The sequence below is a fragment of the Artemia franciscana genome, chromosome 8 (genome assembly GCF_032884065.1).
Source record: "Artemia franciscana chromosome 8, ASM3288406v1, whole genome shotgun sequence".
In the NCBI taxonomy this organism is placed as follows: Eukaryota; Metazoa; Arthropoda; class Branchiopoda; order Anostraca; family Artemiidae; genus Artemia; species Artemia franciscana.
In genome coordinates, this window is record NC_088870.1 from 52,523,514 (window position 1) to 52,542,037 (window position 18,524).

An 18,524-nucleotide genomic window follows, 5' to 3' on the forward strand; every position below is an offset into this window, starting at 1 on the left:
AGGCAAATGCATTCTGACTACCTTTGACCTATAAAAACTCTATTCGAGGAATAAAACATAGATATTTCCAGCGGAAATTTACAATATCCCACGCAAAACAAGATTAGAATAGAAATTCAGTGTGACTTGTCGTATCCACCAGCCTTATTTTGTAAAAGGATTTCTTTAGCATTATTAAGTGAAGCAAATTTAATCCAGCAGCAGAGAAAGGCTATTACATTTTCAAAAGCAAAATATATAACGCAAAAAAAGGATATTAATCCTAAAAGAGGAAAATGGTGATTAAAGCACTCATAGCCACACTGTTGATGTCATCAAAAGCCAATTAGAAATTGGAAGAGTGATTAATTTAAAAGCAACAGGATTGGTCTATAAAATCTCAAAGAAAAATTTTCCTTATAATTTAGAATTTTTGTGAAAATTCATTAACGATTATTCAGAAAGAAACTGATGTCAGAAAGAAAGTAAGGTTTAACATTTGGTTTTTCGTTGACAAACGAAGGGTAAAATACTTCCAGTAATATTCTAATGCAAAAATTTGATTTTGAAATTGATTTAATTTGTAAATTCAGCAAATTTAAATTAAATTTTTGTATTTTCTTTATTTTTAAGCCTAATTGGTCAATCCCTTGTCATTTGTCGTTTTTCATAGAGCATTGTCTATATATTCCAATACATACTCGTTGGACTTGCTTACCTATTCATAATCGCACCACTTGAGAGAAGGAGAAAAGGAGCAATATTTTATTATACAAATTGTCTGCTGTTCCTCATTCTGGGGGAAGGTTTAGTCCCTTGTTCTTATTCAAATGAGGCTCTTGGACAAACCAAAATTCTTCAAAAGAAAATTTAAGAACGAGTCATTTTCCAGCAGTTCCAACAGCGCAATTTCAATTCTGAACACCCAAATGCCCTATTCTAATTTTTAAGACCCATTTTCATTCCATATATATATATATATATATATATATATATATATGGAATGAAAATGGGTTTTAGGAATCAAAATAGTGTATTTGGGAGTACTTTGGCAAAAGCTGGGAGTACTTTGCGAGTGCTATAGCACAAATTTCTGCGTGCTTTGGCAAAAGCTTTTGTACATGTTACAGAGAAGGTGAAAAGCCCAAAGTCCGGTGATATACTCCAAACAATATCTTATTAGACCTAACTTGGCAGAAGTGTATGAGACGTTGATTTACTAAAGGTTCAACCAGTACTCTTTCCCAAGTTCAACCAGCCCTTGATCCTTTTCAGTATGATTGCCTGAAAGGTAGTACTACCATAGCTGTGAGTATGGCAGCACTATGCATTACTTAGTACGTCTTTACCATCTGATTACTGAGTTGTTAGGCAGAGGGATTGCCTTCATTCACTAGTTTCTAGTCGACTACCACAAAGCTTCAGACATGGTCCACCACTATGCTGCAGTAAATAACCTGAAGGTGATGGGTTCCAGAGAGCATTTTCTGCCTGGTCATTGATTTTCAACGGAAACGCTATCAGTAAGAGTACTCTATTCCCGGGTGACATCAATTCTGAGGGCACTGGGGTGACATGTGGTGTACCACACTGCACCAAGCTAGCAGCCTCCTTGTTCTTAACAGTAATCAATTACGTTCTGCATTAGAATTCGACGAGTGGTTTGATCAGGTAGACGTCTTCACCCTGATTCTGAAACATATCACAGAGAAATCGGAAGTACATCACAGATTTTAGTATGAAACCAGGCAAACGTTTCTTGATGTTCTCAATGTTGCAGGAATGACCTTCAACATAACGAAAAGAAAACTAAAATAATGAGGTTGAATTCGCTAAAACGAAACCTCCTCTGCCCATGACCGTGGTACCAAACGGTTTGTAGTTCTGGGTGTTACTTTTATTGATGACTGCTCATTTAGCATGCGCGTTACCGGCCTGGTGAAAAAGGATAAGTGTACACCACACTCACTTATTAGTTTGTGACAGTTGGGTTTCTCCCAATTTCAGTTCTAAACTGTTTACATCACTTAGATGCCCTATTCATGATTATGCGTGCCCCTTGTCGGGTCAACGAGCACAAAATAAGGAGTATCTAAACCAGGACTATTTAAATAAGGGGTATTTAAAACCGAGCGATCGGGATTATACCAGACGAAAAGTATACCACTTACGAGAATGCTCTATATACCTAAAGGAATCAACCCTTTGTAACAGGTTTTTCCAGTAGATGTGCACGCTTGGAGAGTCCATCCTTTCCTCTAAAAGAAATCGTTCACTAGTCTCTCCACCTGCACCAGTCTAACTGCACCTGCACCACCTGCCAACACCAGTAAAGGAAAATTAGTGTCTCCCTAATGCAAACCGAAAACATCAACTGGATTCGTTTGTGCCTTTCATTGTGAATTCTTAAACAAGTGATGACCAATGTATTCCTCACTTATGAATGCAGTTAACAATTCCATTTAGTCTAGCGTTTGTCATGACTATGACGGATTTTTATTTTTATTGTATTTTGGATAATAAATTATTCTGATTCTGTTTGGCTTGGATAGGAGTAGGTCTAGGTTTACCTAGGAATCAGACTAAATTCTTATAAATTCCTTAAACCCTCCCCCCCCTCTCTCTCTCTCTCTCTTTTATTGATCCAATTGAACCTTTGTGGGGATAAGTGCCTTGTATTTGTTGTCCGAAGTTTGTAAATATATATTATCTTTTGTCCCCATTCAAGTGCTTGTCTATTCTGGTATCAATATAGGAAGTAGTTATTTCCTTTTCTTGTGTTTCTTATATTATAAAAAAAAAATATTTAACTATTTGTGTGTCATCTTTCTCCTTTTTTGTCAGATCTTCATAACCACCCTCAAAAAAATTTTGCCCTATATCGCACATTAAGGATTTGATCTTCATTTGTAAGCCCCCAGCTAAAATAAACATGATGTGCCTGATACCATTGTCTCTATGGTGGTTAGGCAACTTGGAATGAAATTTATTCACCTTGTCTTCTGCAATTTTTCCAAGCGGTTAGCTTGTAAAAGATGCTGTCAAAAATAAATTTCAAAGAGGAGTAAAGAGCGATATTAAAACCTAAATGAGTAGAAAAAATTAATGCAATGAGACGAACTTAAAACGATGAAAAACCACGATGAATGAACAGATAGCACCTGAGACGAATAGAAATCACAATGAATAATTAAGTCAGATTAAAAATTAAGAATAAAAAATTAATTAAATTAAGTCAGACTAATTAATTATCGAAAAATTAATTAGATTAATTATCTGCATATTAAAAAAAAGATGAAGATCATCTAGAGCCAGTGCCAATACATAGCAAATCGATGTTTCAGTTGCTGGGTCAAGTAACAAGGGACAATTAACAAATTTGACGTCATATTCAAAACACACCGTAAGATGTTGACTTAATGTGATTTAAAATATTGCTATTTTCAGTAAATAAGAAAAATAACATGTGGGAAAACATTGCTCTTTACTTTATTATTGCTATTGTATTTGCAGTGATATTGCGCTGCCGCTTGAACGTTTTTCCTAGATTTTGAGAAACCAAGTAAGGTTGTACCCTCACTCAAGTACTTCCTTGTTGTGACTTTTATCAATCAAACATTTCTTTCTATTTTTGATATTTCTTGTGCTATTAGAACATTTAATCTCTTTTCATTTATTTCTTTTTTTGTCAAATCTTGACAATCATCCCCTAATAAGCTTTGTCTAACATAATATTTTGAAGATTTGCACTTCCTTTATGAACTCCCATCTAGATAAAGGCACGTGTTGTCTGGTGCCCTGTTATCCCCGAGGTACTGCCAGCCAATTTGAACAGAAATTCATCATGTTTTTTTGCCATGTCTCCTGCGATTGAAGAAAATTAAATTAGATACAAACAACCCTAAACGAGAAAACAAAACACGTGTATGGTTTAGAAAGACTGCTCTCAATGCCTAGGAACTAGGGAGTAAACAATTTCAAAGTTGTTCGTGCTTTATGAACTCCACGAGTCTATTTCTGTCTAAGGAGAAAAACTTGAATTGGACAAATTAAGATCTTCATCTATCAACCGAACGAAAAAGAGAGAGATTATTGCAACAAAATCAATACATGGAAATGCAGGGGGATGGAGGAAAGTATGCTTTTCGTAGTAAATGGGGGGCACTTTTTTCAGTTTGTCGCTGAAAACAATTTTTCAAAGAAAAAAATTATCCGGAAATTTATTTTTTTAATCTAGGGTGAGACCCGTGGAAAAGGACAAACAGCCCCCTGCGCCCTCCAATGACATCCATTGATTACTGTCTTACCATTCCCTTTTTAAAAAGTGTACTAATTGGATTATTTTTATAACGTCAAACGTCACTTTTTTTTGCTAATCCCACAATTCCTTTAGGAATTGTGGCCTAATAGAAATTCCTTTGGAAGGAGAGGCCAAATGACCCCAATTTTTTACCCGTTGTTGAACTTACCTGTTTTTTCTATGTCAAATTATAAGTTAGCAAAAAAGAGAAAGCAGAACTTTTGTTTATATTTTAGGGTTTCACTTGTATTTCAAATTTCAAATAATTTTTGTAGGAATCTCAACCAGTAGATTTTTACTCATTTAATTGCATTGATCTATTTTTGTGATGTTATTTTATGACTTTTTTTAACCAATCACTTTTTTCGTCATGTTTAAGTCAAATAAGGAAGTCAAATAGCCCCACTGTTTTCCCTGTCGTTTCTATGTAAAATTTTGAGTCAGCAAGAAATGGCAGTCCGACAATTTTTTATCAAACAGTTCGTGGTAACGAACGGTAGTAAGGAGCGGTCCGGCTCAATAGTAAACGAAACTCAAAAACGGAATTCTGATGCTAAAAGACATATCAAAAGAATCGAATTTTCATGCTGATTCTGAATATATAAGCTTCGTCAAATTTAGTCTTTGTCATCAAAAGTTACGAGCCTGAGAAAATTTGCCTTATTTTGGAAAATAGGGGGAAACACTCCCTAAAAGTCATAGGATCTTAACAAAAATCACACCATCACATTCAGCGCATCAGAGAACCCTACAGTAAGAATTTCAAGCTCCTATCTACAAAAATGTGGAATTTCGTATTTTTTTGCCAGAAGACAAATCACGGGTGCAAGTTTATTTGTTGTTTTTTTTGTGTTTTTTTTCTTTTCCCCAGGGGTCATCGTATCGACCAAGTGGTCCTAGAATGTCGCAAGAGGGCTCATTCTAACGGAAATGAAAAGTTCTAGTGCCCTTTTTAAGTGACCAAAAAAATTGGAGGGCACCTAGGCCCCCTCCCACGCTCATTTTTTTCCCAAAGTCAACGGATCAAAATTTTGAGATAACCATTTTGTTCTGCATAGTCGAAAACCATAATAACTACGTCTTTGGGAATGACTTACTCCCCACTATCCCTGGGGGAGGGGCTTCAAGGGAGGGGGCTATGTGGGAGGATCTTTCCTTGGAGGAATATGTCATGGGGGAAGAAGAATTCAATAAAAAGGGCGCAGGATTTTCAAGCATCACTGTAAAAGAAAATGAAAAAATAAACATGAAAACGTTTTTTCAATTGAAAGTAAGGAGTAGCATTGAAACTTAAAACGAACAGATTATTACGCATATGAGGGGTTCTAAGAATACTTTAGCATAAAGAGCGAGGTATTTAGGGGGAGATAAATACCTCGCTCTTTATGCTAAAGTATTTTTTGTAATTTCAACTATTTTTCCTACAGCCTTTCTGATTCAGGGGTCATTCTTAAGAATTGGGACAAAACTTACAATTTAGTGTAAAAAGCGAGGTATTAACGAGGGTACAAACCCCCTCGTATACATAATAAAAATATAAGAATATAAAAGTTTGTAAAGTAAGTTAATTCTTAAGTTACATGTATTTTTTACTAATAAAAACGTTCGTTAAAAATTAAAAGTTCTAGTTGCCTTTTTAAGTAACTGAAAAATTGGAGGGCAACTAGGCCTCCTTCCCCACCCCTTATTTCTCAAAATCGTCTGATCAAAACTAAGAGAAAGCCATTTAGCCAAAAAAAGAAATAATATACAAATTTCATTTTAATAATTTATGTGCGGAGAGCCAAAATCAAACATGCATTAATTCAAAAACGTTCAGAAATTAAATTTAAAAAAACTAGTTTTTTTAACTGAAAGTAAGGAGCGACATTAAAACTTAAAACGAACAGAAATTACTCCGTATATGAAGTGGGTTGTCCCCTCCGCAATCCCTCGCTCTTTACGCTAAAGTTTGACTCTTTGCCACAATTCTACTTTTTAAGACAATTAAAAGCTTTAGCGTAAAGAGCTAGGGGACAACCCCTTTCATATACGGAGTAATTTCTGCTCGTTTTAAGTTTTAATGTCGCTCCTTACTTTAAAGTTTTTTTTTATTTAATTTCTTAAGGGGATACATAAATTCAATGTCAAATCACTTGTGCAGGAATTTCAACCAACAATTTTTTTATTCCCTTTTTTTGTCCATGTTTAAATTTTGGTGAACCAGCATGAAAATGTTTACAAAAACTATTAAAAGCCAACAGAATGAGTCTGGTATCGGACAATTTCATTAAAAATCTGAAAATCTTTTATTGAATCGATTTATTTTCGTAACGCTATTTTATTACTTTTTCTGAGTATGTCACATTAATCTTTAGACGTATGTAAAAGGGGAAGCCAAATTAGCCCAATTCTTTACCAGTTCTTGTATTCATATGTTGCATCTGTGTCGAATTTTGAGCCACTAAAAACAACCGAAAACCTTTTTTTTCCTCTTTTGTATTAGATTTCAAGAAATTAAAAATAATAAAATTTGAAGGCAAAACATTTCCTACAAGTAAACTCTGTTTTTCTTGACTTGAACCAAAATACTTAGGCCTACGCTGTTATATAAAATATGTTTGAGATAAATGTGAGAATAGAAAGAAGTTCAAATGCGTTTTCAAGCAAATAAAGCTAAAAAATATAACAAAACCTGTCTTTGTTTTACTGAAGTCTTTGGCTTACCGTTTACAGATTGGGTTAGCTATATTTTAAGCTGTAATTTGGTAAAAAAAAAGGAAAGGAAATGAGGGTTAAACTTTAGACCTATCCTTCATAACAAGCCAAAACCTCTTGACACAAACTCAAACCTCTGACAAAATATGGCAAAACCTCTAATTCCACCACTCTCTAGAGGTGCTTCAACTTCTTGCTAAATATGTGGGAAGAAAGAAAACGATAATCTATGTAGTAAGTCATTAGCTAAGGTACAAAACTCATTCAAACTTGACAATTCAATGACACAATTTAATTTTGTTCAGTAATTCATAAGAAATAAGAGTTAGAACTGTTCTTTTTTCCTGTAGTTCTGTAGAATAGTTCGTAAAACCTACCTGCACATACTGGGTGGGTAGGGGAGAATTTCTCCTTAGATCCTACCTCCACCCCCAATGGAAACTAGTGCCTAAAAATGAATTAATATGTATTTTGGTTCTCATCGTATGAAAAACATTTTGACCCCCCCCCAGCCCAAATAGTTTGACCTACGTGCATTCATGAAGCGATGCTAAAGATTTTTTTTATAATTACTTACTTATACTTGCTATATACTTACTTAATTATACTTACTTACTTACTATACTTACTTATACTTACTACATTTACTTGCTTATACTTACTTACTATACTTACTCAATTATACTTACTTACTTACTATGCTTATTTAATTATACTTACTTACTTACTATACTTACTTAATTATATTTACTTACAGATTGCAGCTTTTGCTGCTCATTCGTGCAACATTTTGATTGACTCTTTTCAGCCAGACATATATTCCAAACATAATTACATTTTATAGTTTTCGTAAAAAGTAGATACGTTGTCAACGCTGTCAATACAACGTTGTGATACGCTGTCAACAAAAGAAAGTTGACAGATTTCATAAAAGAGAAATAATTTTCACTAAATTACCTGGCAGATTTGGGCTATGAGATTCAAAAGGGTACAGCCTGGAAATAAGACTTCTAACATTTTTATTCAAAAAAAACTATATTGATTGCTTGCATGCTTTAAATTTTGTCTTTTATATTGTAAATGTCTAGATGGAAACCACCTGGCCTGAGGAAAAAATACAGCCAGAGGCCTGCATGAGGGGAATCCCTAGGAAAGGATGCAGCGGTGGAACACATCTCTTTGGAGGAGGTTTTGTCACTCCCCCAGGCTAGTGCGGCTTGGAAGACAACTTGAAGGATACGGATCAGGGCGGGGGAGACCTAAGTCTAGCACAAATTATTTAACTTACCTTCAAATCAGTCATAACCTTGAAAACCTCTAGTGCAGAAGCAATTATTCATAATACAAGATCCTCTATTCTTACACTCTTCTAGCAAGGCTGTAGCTAGTAAATTTGAAGCTAGAGGTCTGCCAGGGGTGAATCCCTAGAAAAGGAGGCAGCGGTGGAACAGACCTCTCTGGAGGATGCTTAATAACTGACCCAGGATCGTGCAGCTTTTAAGACAACTTGAAGGATACAGATCAGGGCGGGGGAGACCTAAGTCTAATGCAAATTATTTAACATATCTTCAGAACACACATGACCTTGAAATCCACTAGTGCAAAAGCAATTATTCATAATACAAAATCCTCCATTCTTACACTCTTTCAAGCAAGGGTGTAGCTAAAAAAAAATGTAGCTAGAGGCCTGCACGAGGTGAATCCCTAGAAAAGGAGGCAGCGATGGAACAGAGCTCTTTGGAGGAGGTTTTCTCACTCCCCCAGGCCAGTGCGGTTTGGAAGACAATTTGAAGGATACCCATCAACGCGTGGAAGATCTAAGTCTGGCGCAAATTTTTTAACATACCTTCAGAACAGTCATGACCTTGAAATCCACTAGTGCAGAAGCAATTATTCATTATGCAAGATCCTCCATTCTTGCACTCTTTCAAGCAAGGTGGCCTCTTGCACGCTTTTCCATCGTTTTCTAGAAGAAATCCATCGGAGCACACACAGTGATAACTACCTACTGTGTTTACACACATCTGATCGCACAGATGACCAGTAGAGCATTCGTCGATATCTAAAAGATATTTCACTCATAATTGATTATATTTTTGGGCTCTTGAAACGATTATTGAATATACTGCTACTGCTACTAAAAACAACTCACTGCAGCACCAAGCTACCTGAGGCCAACACAGCTACGCAGCTCCTCTTCCATCCAATCTTTTCAAAGTCTCTGTCTTTACACCCTCCCAAGAAGTTCTAATATGCACATGTATATAATTTAATGTTAGTCTTTTTTGAGGAGGTTTCGTTTTAAATATTTTTACTTTTTTACTCTCTTCAACCTTCCCTTCGTCATTTTCTGTGTGTGTGCGTGTTAGTTTCTGATTTATGAGCTAGTGTTCAAACAATGAGCTCACTCCTCGATTTTTACAGGTGACGTAGCCTTTGCGGGTGAAAATATAAAGTGTTCTAATATGTAATTTTGAATAAATTCTTAATTTTATCAAATTAAACTTTAGTTTTAAAAAGTTCCGTTTAAATTAGAGAAGTTTCTATGGTTTTTACCTATCTATTTTTTCTAGTTTCTAGTTTTTCTAGTTATCAAACAGTTCGTGGTAACGAACTGTAGTAGGGAGCGACCCGGCTCAATAGTAACCAAAACTCTAAAAAATGGAATTTTGGTACCAATAGCTACATCAAAAGAATCGCATTTTAATGCTGATTTTAAATATATAAGTTTCATCAAGTTTAGTCTTACCCATCAAAAGTTACGAGCTTGAGAAAATTTGCGTTATTTTAGAAAATAGGGGGAAACGCCCCCTAAAAGTCATAGAATCTTAACAAAAATCACACCATCAGATTCAGCGTACCAGAGAACCCTACTGTAGAAGTTTCGAGCTCCTATCTACAAAAATGTGGAATTTTGCATTTTTTGCCAGAAGGCAGATCACGGATGCGTGTTTATTTGTTTTTTTGTTTTTTTTTGTTTTTTTTTCCCAGGGGTGATCGTATCGACCCAGTTGTCCTAGAATGTTGCAAGAGGGCTCATTCTAACGGAAATGAAAAGTTCTAGTGCCCTTTTTAAGTGACCAAAAAAATTGGAGGGCACCTAGGCCCCCTCCCACGCTAATTATTTTCCCAAAGTCAACGGATCAAAATTCTGAGATAGCCATTTTATTCAGCGTAGTCGAAAAACCTTATAACTATGTCTTTGGGGACGACTTACTCCCCCACAGTCCCCGTGGGAGGGACAACAAGTTACAAACTTTGACCTGTGCTTACATACAGTAATGGTTATTGGAAAGTATACAGGCGCTTTCAGGAGGATTTTTTTTGGTTTGGGGGAGGGGTTGAGAAGAGGGGGATATGCTGGGGGAACTTTCCTTCGAGAATTTGTAATGGGAGAAGAAAATTTCCATGAAGGGAGAGCAGGATTTACTAGCATTATTTAAAAAAAAAATTAAAAAATAAAAGTGAAAAAGCTTTTTCAGCTGGAAGTAAGGAACAGCAATAAAACTTAAAACAAACAGAAATTATTACCCATATGAGGGGTTCACCTCCTTCTAATACCTCGCTCTTTACGCTAAAGTATTTTCAGTAATTTCAACTACTTATTCTACGGCTTTTGTGATTCAGGGGGTCATTCTTAATGAATTGGGATAAAATTTAAGCTTTAGTGTAAAGAGCGAGGTACTGACGATGGGGCGAATCCCCTCATATATGTAATAAAAACATGAGAATACAAAAGTTCTTTACGTAAGCTAATTTATAAGTTATGTAAATCTTTTACCAATAAAAAGATTCGTAAAAAATTAAAAGTTCTAGTTGCCTTTTTAATTAACCAAAAAATCGGGGGGCAACTAGGCTTCGTCCCCCGCTCTTTTTTTCTCAAAATCATTCGATCAAAATTATGAGAAAGCCATTGAGCCAAAAAAAAAAAATATACAAATTTCGTTTTGATTATTCCTCTGCGGAGAGCCAAAATCAAAACATGCATTGATTCAAAAACGTTCAGAAATTAAATAAAAAAAACAAGTTTTTTTAACTGAAAGTAAGGAGCGACATCAAAACTTAAAACGCACAGAAATTACTTCGTATATGAAAGAGGCTGCTTCCTCATCAACGCCCCGCTCTTTACGCTAAAGTTTTTTACTGTTTTAAAAAGAAGAATTGAGAGAAAGAGTCAAACTTTAGCGTAAAGAGCGGGGCGTTGATGAGGAAGCAGCCTCTTTCATATACGAAGTAATTTCTGTGCGTTTTAAGTTTTGATGTCGCTCCTTACTTTCAGTTAAAAAAAACTTGTTTTTTTTATTTAATAGATAAATAGATGGATAGATAAATGTGTTTCAAAAGCCCTTGGGCCATATACACACAAAAATATAAATAAATAACAAGCAAGCAAGGAAATTAAACAACAGTACAAATTACAAACACGCACAAAAACAGAATACAACGCGAAAATACCTAATCTAACAACAAAAGAAATTAATCATATAAACTTTTTCTCCTTACTAAGGATATATCTATATACACTCCCACTCAAAATATTGTGGTTGGGTTACTATTTGGCAGAATGCCAGGAAGCTTCAAATTAATCCCATGCGAATAAAATTCCAGTAAATCCAAGAGCACCGGGCATTTCCGGAGAAAATGATCCAAGTCTTAATCCTCATCTGTACAAAGGGGACAAACATACCACCTATCAGGACCAACTATATTTTTTTTGTCGAACATTTTTTGCCTGTTCTGGATTGGAAGACAATTCGCCCTAAACTGGATCCAACAACGTGAAATCATAGCCGGTAAATTAAATTGAAAATAAACCTCCTCTCCAAAACTAGGTTTTACCTGATTATAATGTTGTAGAGTTGTAGAATCTAAAACCAACCCTTGCCAATGCTGAGTTTCCTGACTCTCTAATAAAAATCGTACCTGGCTTTCTAAATATGTTGGTAGTTATATTTTCTAGATTCAGGCCTCTTTGGGTTTCATACCCAAATCATAGCCGGTAATTAAACAGCATTCTGCCTGCTCTCGTTCTGTCTTCAGAAAAAAAACAAGTTGTTTCAACTGAAAGTAAGGGGCGGAATTAGATCTTAAAACGAACAGAAATTATTACGTATTTGAGGAAGGTTTCACCCTCCTCAATACCTCGCTATTTACGCTAAAGTTTGTGTTTTTGTTCCAATTATTCAAGAATGACTCTTGAAACATAAGAGCCCTTTAATTAGAATAATAAACCTTTTTAAGGGTTCTAAAACAAACTTAGCCTAAAGAGCGAGGTATCGAGGAGGAGGCAACTCCAACTCATATGTGTAATAGTTTCTGTTCCTTTTAAGTTTTAATATTGATCCTTAATTTGAGTCCAAAAACCTGTTTTTTATGTAATTTTGGGTTGGTTTTTAAACAATACAGGGAAATCCGAACTCCCCTTCCGTGGAAGGTTCCCTTTCCCCGCAAAAAAATTCCTCATGGAAAGATTCTCTCACGTTACCTCACACCCCCCATAGGTAAGAAAAATCCCCCCTCCCGGCAAATATCTGTAGGCTATACTTCCAAATAACCAATGCTACATGTAAACAGTGGTCAAAGTTCATAGCTTGCAGTCCTTTCCTTCGGGCCTATGAGGGGTCAGGTCATCCTCAAAGACATAGTTATCATACATTTTTACTATGTAGAACAAAACAGCTATCTCACAGTTTTTGAGGACAATTTTAGGGAAAATAAGGAGGGTGGGAGGGGGGCTATCTACCCTCGAATATTTTGGTCACTTAAAATGGTACTAGAGCTTTCGATATTCGATCAAATGAGCCCTCTTCTGATCTTCTCGGATCACTGGTGTGATACGATAACCCATGAAAAAGAAAAGTATCCGCGATCTTACTCTTGGCACAAAATGTAAATTTCCATATTTTTTTATATAGGAGCTTGAAACATTTACAGTATTGTTCTCTGACATCCTGGACCTAATAGTTGGATTTTATAAGATCACTTGATGTTTTGGGGGTGTTCCCCTTTTTTAAAAACTGGGCGAGTTTTCTCAGGCTCGTAACTTTCTATGGGTAACTTTAAACGTGATGAATTTTATATATTTTGAATTAGAATCGGAATTCGAATCTGTTGACGTTTATATTAAGACTCTGCTTTATAGAGTTTCGGTTACTATTAAGCCGCAACACTTGTAACTTACAGCTTGTTACTCCAAACTGTTTGACAAGCTATCAGCATATTTGTATACTATGTCTCTAACTATGTAACATGTATATAACATGTTTCTAAACTATATATACTCATTTCCAGGATTGTCATTTTCCATCAGATGATTTCCGTTCTAGGATATGTATTAAAGCATACTTTATTTACATTACCATTTTGCGTCACGTTATCTTACTAGCCATTCGTTAGAAATCCTTCATTAACATTTCAATGGGTTTTTTCCATTTGGCAAAGCCCATATAATATAAACATCTCAGTCACTCACTTGCTTGCAAGTCCCATGGACATGGTCGGTTATAAATCTTTGAATCATTTTTGGGTTTCAGCCAGTTACCTTCAAATGGCTCACAGAACTTATGGACTATTTGAATTACCCTTACTCTATGCATATCTACCGTAGTCCTGCCCCAGGATGGATGATAGACTATCTATTATCAATTAAAATGAACTAATTTTATACAATTCTGGAAAAATCATGCCAGTTTGGCCTCTCACAGAGGCTATCTGCCTTGGGTTTACTCTAATTAGCCATGGCTATCAAGTTTTTCATCACTTCCACCAAGTTTATTCAAGACAATATTATATTATATGACAGTATATTTAAACCTTTGTCTCTTTACTTTATATATACAATGATATTTCTGAAATATTGGTAGACAGTTGACTCAAGTTTCTATAAGATACAAAATTTTAGAGCAATAAGGGCAACCAAAACTAACTAATTACCATACATTAATTAAAAAAAAATAGGACAAAACTTTTCTTATGAAATTAAATACAAAAATAAGCTATTCTAATTAAAGTAAAGAACAACATTAAAACTTAAAACAGACAAAAATAATTCTGTTAATAAGGGGAACTATTCCTCTCTCAAACCTTACTCTTTGAACTAAAAGTTTATAGTACTTTCCTGAAAGCGTTCGTGAGTGCAATAATTATAGTTAATGGGTAATTTTAATTGTTTTATTTTCCAGATGGATTTCAAGATATTTGAACTGAAATTTTTTCAGTTCAAATACTTTGATCCTCATTAAGCTAAACTTGTTATTTGAGACACAAATGATAGAAACAACAAACACTCTTCTTTGCCAAAATCTCTTCTGCTACTTAAAAGGGCACTAGAACTTCCAATTTCTTTTAGAAAGAGACCTTCCTAATATTCCAGGATGATTGGTTCGATGTAAACACTGCTAGGAAAACAACACTTATTCAACTTAAATTTTTGCAGACAGGGGCTTGAAACCTTTGTAACAGGGTTCTCTGATTGCTGGATTTGATTTTGGAATTTTCGCAAAGATTAATTCGCTTTTTGTTATTTTACCACTAATTTTTAACTTAATGAACTTTAATGAATTTTTAGAATCGCCATAAAAAATTGATTCATTTAATGCAAGCCTATAGCCTACATATAGTGTTATCAAAAGACCTTATTTAGAGTTTTGGTTGCTGTTAGCAGGGGTTTTTTTCTTCTTTACACGAGTCCCTCCTTGCTCGGTCCATCATCTATTAAGCGATTGATTGAGGTGTCTGATATTTTTGCTAAGTCCTACTTTAAGTATATATATATATATATCTATATATATCTATATATATATTATATATATATATATCTATATATATATTATATATACATATATATATATATATATATATATATATATATATATATATATATATATATATATATATATATATATATATATATATATATCGAGCTCTGCTATCTGTCAACAAGGGCTCTGATATTGTCGTAAATTGTATTTGATTAAAAAATCTTCCAACAAATAAGTTTTTTGCTACATTGTATAAATTTATCGAAACCATTTGAAAGTTTATTCCCAAAAATCCTCTCTAACCATTCCAATTGGAAAGGCATGGTCTAAAGGCATTAATTTCTCCAAAGCCGCGATGTGAAGTTGATGACAAGTTTATCTGCCACCTTTGAATCCTAATAGAACAAGTAGGGGAAACTATAATTTGAGGTGTAGAAGTCCCCGATCTATTAGTACCCGTGAGCAAAGGACATGGGTAACTTTTAAGACTGGAAACTGGCACTATTGTCAATGAAAAAAGACTATCAACGCCATCTAGCGCTTGGTGACTGTTGGAATTTTTCAATTCAATAATAAGAATAAATGATTTGATCAGTGTAATTGCTAAAATTAGGGCAGTAATAAGCGTCTGATCTTCATTCCTAATAAGCTTAAAAAATGGAAAGTGTCGCAAAACACGAAATGGCGTTGATAGTTTTTTTTTGCTAACATTAGTTTCACTTCCTACTCTTATAATTCAGCCCCGACTTTTTGCCCCTGACTTTTTGGCAGAGTACAACTAAAGCAATGTCTTGATTTTTGTTTTTTGATTTGATTTTTAGACAAAATTGGCCAAGTGTAGTCAGTACAGATGCCCAATCCATGCCCGCTCTGACGGGATGGGTCTAAAATTGCTTTATTGGGATGCCCTTTTCAATATCATAGGGCGAGCTTCACATGAAAAGGGCAAAGGAAGACAGGTCTTTAGAAGTAAACGGAAAAGGATTCTCACTGCCGAAGACAGGTGATCAAATTCAACGGATGATTTCGGAGGGGGAATTTCCAGTTCAATTTTCTGCCAAAATATGCCTTTTGTCCCCAAAACATGTTGTAATATTGTGAACTCCCATAACAAGTACGTACGCATCATTTTTTCGGGGAAGGGGGGAATTGAAATTGTTTTTCGTTGGGGCAATAATAGAAAAAATTGGTAAATAATTTCAAAGTTTTCTCTCTGTTTTTCTACAGTTTTGATTGATGTAACTACTTTTAATATATGACAACTTATATTAAAATATAACAAATCAATACCTATGTAATGCAATTAATCAACTCTGAATAATTAATTCTCTAATTAATAAAACTTAGTGCTCCGCTTTGACGGCTTGCTTGTTGATTTTCATCACAAAGAAACATTGACCTCGTTTCATAATTTCCACAGCAACAAACTTTCCCAACATATAATCGTTGGAGTCGAATCTTTCCTATTTCTACTGTATACACTGCTTTATCTTGAGACAAAGTTGACATTACTGAACTTTGTTAATTGCGTATCTTCATGAATTTCCGTAACGAACATCAAAAGTTTAGAAGCAAGTATGAGGGTTATTGGACTTCATTAATTTTGCCTAAAAATCTTAGTTGGTTCAAAGGTTTTTAGGGGTCATTGAAAAAGAGGCTATTAGCATTAAAAATAGATAGCAAGGAGTTGCTACTGAAATTACAAGTATATTATATTTTTTTGTGAGTCCTCTCAGATACCTAATTATTTTTTTTGTACATACTGTATTTTTGGAAATTTCTAAATAAATAAGTTTTATGAGGCTTTCGAAAGCGAAACAATTTATAAAATCACTTTTGTTCACCCTGAGAATAAAAATAAACAGATTAAAGAAATGAAGATCAAGAATGGTCTTGTTTAGGGTAAACAAATATACTGAACGAAACAAAACGAATATTTCGGGAGACAACCGTTTCCCTTCTTAGATGCTGCTATAGAAAGTTACAAGGAAGAGTGTTCACATTTTCTGACCGAAACAAACCGGATTAAACAAACTGACCAAAAAAAATTATAATAAAATTATACAAAAAAATTGAAAACAAAATTAGAAAAAATAAAGCTAAAACAACTAAACAAAGTGGAAAACCAACAACTGATAAAATTAATATTATTAGAACTAAAAAATTTTAAAGTAAAAAACCGATTCGAAATGTGAACCACTCACCAGCATTTACGATTAACGAAAATAATGTTCTCGCTTAAAATAAGATAAGCAACTAACTTGGTGAAAAAGACTTTCAATTTTTCAATGTGTCTTTCAAATGCACTGGATAAGTGAACGCAATTACATCTTTGTCACATGTTGTCTAATCTTAATCAATACTTCTTTCATACTAGATCTTTTGAATCCGTTAGCCTCGGCCAACAGATTCAACGTAGTCTACGAAATCATCCTCCTGACAGTAATCGCAAAATGTCAAAAGACCCTATGTTGACTCACACGAATTGGATTTTGGAAGGGGTGAGGGCGGAGAGATCACTATATTGTCAGTTCCAGAACAAAAGCCTGTATTTTGCACTTTTTCCGGTAATAAGTTAGAAAAAGAGGAAGATTTTTCTTAAAATTGAAATTATTGACTCCTGGGCCAATAATTTCCTTTATTTAGTAGAATTGAAATTCACGGGCTTTTCTTTTAGTTTTATATATACTTTGAACTTAATTGTGCTTGTCGGATGTTCAAAGTTTGTGACCGGCTTTTTTATATATATATATATATATATATATATTTGTTTCTTGACCCCTAGCTGACCCCTGGGGTAACAATTTTCTTCACTTAGTAAAATTAGAAGTAAAGTTGTAGATCATTCGTTTAGTAAAACTGAAATTGTTGACCCCTAAGCCACCAATTTTTTTATTTAGTAAAAATGAAAGCTACAAGTTTTTTGTAGTGTTGTATACACTCTGGGCTCTGATATGATTACGGGATATGCAGTACTCTTGGCCAGTTTGGCCATATTATTTATGTATATTTCTTTTCTTTTAAAAAAAATTTCCGTTTTTAATTATTATTTCATGTTATTTGATTTTAGAGCATATAGGTGAAAGACTCCCTAGTGTATTTGAGTAGCTTCACCCAGACATTTATAAACGCAACGAGGAAATTTTCCAGGTTGGGGGGTGGGCAATTAATACTTAGAGTCTTATTTCTACCAAGAACGGAAGGGGAGCATTGCTCATTTCGTATTTTATATATTTTAATGTCTTCTTCCTTCTCAGAACCACCCCTTGCTGATGTCTATGCCGAGATTAAGTTCCACACCTCCAAGAGTATAAAAAGCCATTGTTAAAAATCGCTCTAAAGAAAATCATGATCGATATTGTTTAATATTTACATTTATTCTAATATTATTTATTATATTTTTAATACTGTTTAAATTTTTAATATTTTAATATCTTTAATGTTTTAATATTTATTAAGAGATACGAAAGAAGTATCTCTAACAAAATATGCCACTTTTAAACAAGAATGTAGAAATATTTGTATACCCTGACATGATTCCGACTATAAACTCGAATTGACTTTTTTAGTGCAATTAAAATATATTTTAAAGCGTTTTTGTTTCATGGTAACATTGAAAAATTAAATACGACCCAAACTTTTAGGAACTCTTTTCTTTATTTATTGTTAAACTCGTGTTAATTAGTCTAATACGGAATAAAATTTCTTCTTTTTATTGCGTTCCTTTGAAACATATGGAAAGTAAATTGGTGAATAATTTTTTAATTCAAAATAATGCTTCAGAATAC

The 18,524-nt window shown here is 34.2% G+C and overlaps 1 protein-coding gene across 3 annotated transcripts in view; it reads right to left on the reverse strand.

The window, feature by feature from the left end:
- The window catches only part of LOC136030558 (fibrillin-1-like), a 134,964-nt gene that overhangs the window by 45,385 nt on the left and 71,055 nt on the right, over nucleotides 1-18,524 (reverse strand). For 2 of the 3 annotated variants that reach the window (XM_065709615.1, XM_065709614.1), the window contains exon 6: nucleotides 8,823-9,038. The exons of the other annotated variant lie outside the window; for it this stretch is intronic. In XM_065709615.1, coding sequence (XP_065565687.1) covers nucleotides 8,823-9,038 — 216 coding nt within the window. The remainder of the gene's footprint in view (nucleotides 1-8,822; nucleotides 9,039-18,524) is intronic. 3 annotated transcript variants of the gene reach the window in all.